Genomic DNA, 2850 nt, shown 5'->3' on the forward strand with positions numbered 1-2850 from the left:
TTCTTCATCAGCTCGCTGATGAAGCTGATTTCATGCCCAAAAACTCGATTTTTACTTGTTTTGGTCAAATTTGAGCACAAGGAAACATACATAACATGTATAAACACTTTTCCTAACCATAAACATCAAAATCTAACATTTATACACAAGGTTTAGGATCAAAGTATCAAAATACCCAATTTACACTAACATGAACCCTAACTTTAAATCACTATATCAAATCAGTTTTAGCTCAATTCACAGCACCATTAGATCTTAGAGCATAAGTCTAACATGTTTCTAAGTCTAAAACATAATCATTAACACATGCATAGCAAATCAAACACTTAAAACCCAATTCACCCAAACCCACTTAAAACCCATTTGAATTCATCAAAATTGAAGATACTTACCTTGTTTTGATTATGAAATCTCTAAGGATTAGACACACCAAGACTTAATCTTCAATATGCACTTGTTGATTTTAAGGATTTTAAAGAGAAGAGAGTGTTTTAGGGTTTGATTAGGGTTGTTTAATTGCTAAAAGAGGAAAGAATGAAACGTACAGGCTTATATATTTAATTTAGGTTCCTTCACATGAAGGTAAGCTCTCCCGTCTAACACACGGGTATTTACCAGTTATCTGAAACCTAAAATTTTTAATAACTTATTCATTTTAAGTCCGATTCACAAAAGGAAATATGTTCTGTGACCCTTGTCACAAAACGCACATTATCCCATACACAATAATTATAAAATACATAATTATTAAAATCACTTTAATAACACAGAAGGGTAAATAGGTCATTACCTACTAGGCCCAAAGCTAGGATGTTACAAATCTACCCCCTTAAAGGAGATTCTATCCTCGGAATCTGGTCAAGGTCAAACAAATGAGGGTATCTAGAAGTCATCAACTCCTCAGTCTCCCATGTCAGATTGGTACCTAAACTATGCTTCCAATCCACAAGCACCATTGAAATCTCTTTCTTGCGCAACTTAGTCACTTTTCTGTCGACGATTCTCACTCGTTCTTCCACCATTTTCTTACTAGAATCTACTTTCAGATCTTGCAGAGGAAGAATCTGATTTTCATCGTCTACTTTATACTTACGAATATAGCAGATGTTAAACGTGTCATGAATACCTGCTAACTCTGGAGGAAGATCTAACACTACGGTTTGATCGTTTAGCACTTGCCGAATTCTAAAAGGACCAATGTATCTCGGAGCTAGTTTTCCTCATTTACCGAATCGAATTACACCCTTCCACGGTGACACTTTTAAATACACACGTTCATCCACAGTAAACGTCATTGGTCGTCGACGAGCATCTGTATACATCTTTTGTCAATCTCTAGCAGCTTTCAGCTTTTCACGTGCGATAGCCACTTTTTTTGCAGTCTGATGCACAATTTCTGGACCCGCAAACTGTTTCTCACCTACCTCTAACTAACACGAAGGAGTTCGAAACTTTCTACCATACAACATTTCATAAGGTGGCATGCCTATACTAGAATGATAGGAGTTGTTGTAAGCAAATTCGATCAATGGCAGATGATAATCCAACGATCCACCATATTCTAACACACAAGCTCTTAACACATCCTCTAAAGTCTGAATAGTTCGTTCACTTTGACCATCAGTCTGAGGATGATAGGCTGTACTAAGGTTGACACGAGTACCCAAATTTTCTTGTAGACTATTCCAGAAACTATACACAAATCGAGAATCTCTATCTGACACAATAGAAAACGGTATACCATATCGTGATACTATTTCATTTAGGTACAACTGAGCTAATTTGGTTAACGAAGCTGTTTCACTAGTAGCTAGAAAATGCACACTTTTGGTTAAACGGTCCACTATTACCCAAATCATGTCATTTCCTTTCTGGGTTCTGGGTAGTTTGGTCACAAAATCCATGGTGATATGTTCCCATTTCCACTCTGGAATTGCTAATTGTAGCAAAGACCCATACAGTTTCTGGTGTTCTGCTTTCACTTGGGCGCAAATATGACACTTTTCCACGTATTGCGCGATGTCTGCTTTCATAGTTGGCCACCAATATAACACTTTCAGATCGTGGTACATTTTTGTACTACCGGGATGCACAGATAATCTCGATTTATGTGCTTCATTTAAGATTAAATCCCCCAATCCTCCAAGCAATGTCACCCAAACTCGTTCATGATAAGTCTTTAATCCTCGAGAATCTTTCATCAATTCTACTCTTCTTTTCACCATTAACTCGGATTTCAAATGTTCATCTTTTAATGTTTCGAGTTGAGCTATCTTTTGTCGATCTACTAAATCAGACACAATCTCAATTCGCATAAACTTTACACTATCAGCGGATTTCTTACGACTTAACACATCAGCCACGACGTTTGCCTTGCCAGGATGATATCTGATCTCACAGTCGTAATCTTTAATTAGTTCTTGCCACCGTCTCTGGCGCATATTCATCTCTTTCTATGAAAAGATATACTGTAAACTTTTATGATCGGTGCAAATAACACAATGCGTACCATAAAGATAATGCCTCCATAATTTTAATGCAAACACTACTGCAACCATTTCTAAGTCGTGTGCTGGGTAATTCTTTTCACTTGGTTTTAACTGTCAAGATGCATACGCAATTACACGATCTCTTTGCATTAATACACAACCCAAACTGGATAAAGACGTGTCGCAATACACAATGAAGTCGTCGGATCCCTCAGGTAAGGCTAACACTGGTGCTCGACACAACAAACTTTTCAAGGTCTGGAACGCAGTTTCTTGTTCATTACCCCACTGAAAAGACACATTCTTTCTAGTTAACTTTGTCAAAGAACTTGCAATCTTTGAAAAATCTTTAATAAACCGT

The 2850-nt window shown here is 37.1% G+C and overlaps 1 protein-coding gene across 1 annotated transcript; it reads right to left on the reverse strand.

Annotated features, from left to right (window-relative positions):
• Positions 1–562: 562 nt before the first annotated feature.
• Positions 563–1322, reverse strand: LOC139890249 (uncharacterized). Its single transcript, XM_071873144.1, has 3 exons — positions 1274–1322; positions 871–1153; positions 563–629 (listed from the first exon to the last, which is right to left on the reverse strand). The coding sequence occupies exons 1-3, from the start codon at positions 1320–1322 to the stop codon at positions 563–565; spliced, it is 399 nt and encodes a 132-aa protein (XP_071729245.1).
• Positions 1323–2850: the final 1528 nt, after the last annotated feature.

This window comes from Rutidosis leptorrhynchoides, chromosome 2 (assembly GCF_046630445.1).
Source record: "Rutidosis leptorrhynchoides isolate AG116_Rl617_1_P2 chromosome 2, CSIRO_AGI_Rlap_v1, whole genome shotgun sequence".
Taxonomy (NCBI): Eukaryota; Viridiplantae; Streptophyta; class Magnoliopsida; order Asterales; family Asteraceae; genus Rutidosis; species Rutidosis leptorrhynchoides.

Excerpts from the sequence above, each read along its gene's own strand:
- LOC139890249 (XM_071873144.1), bottom strand. The coding sequence starts at position 1,322 with ATGTATACAGATGCTCGTCGACGACCAATGACGTTTACTGTGGATGAA. Across the intron at positions 1,154-1,273 it reads GACGTTTACTGTGGATGAAC|TGTTAGATCTTCCTCCAGAG; the intron begins GTGTGTATTTAA and ends ATCAAACCGTAG. Across the intron at positions 630-870 it reads ACTTCTAGATACCCTCATTT|GTTTCAGATAACTGGTAAAT; the intron begins GTTTGACCTTGA and ends TAAAAATTTTAG.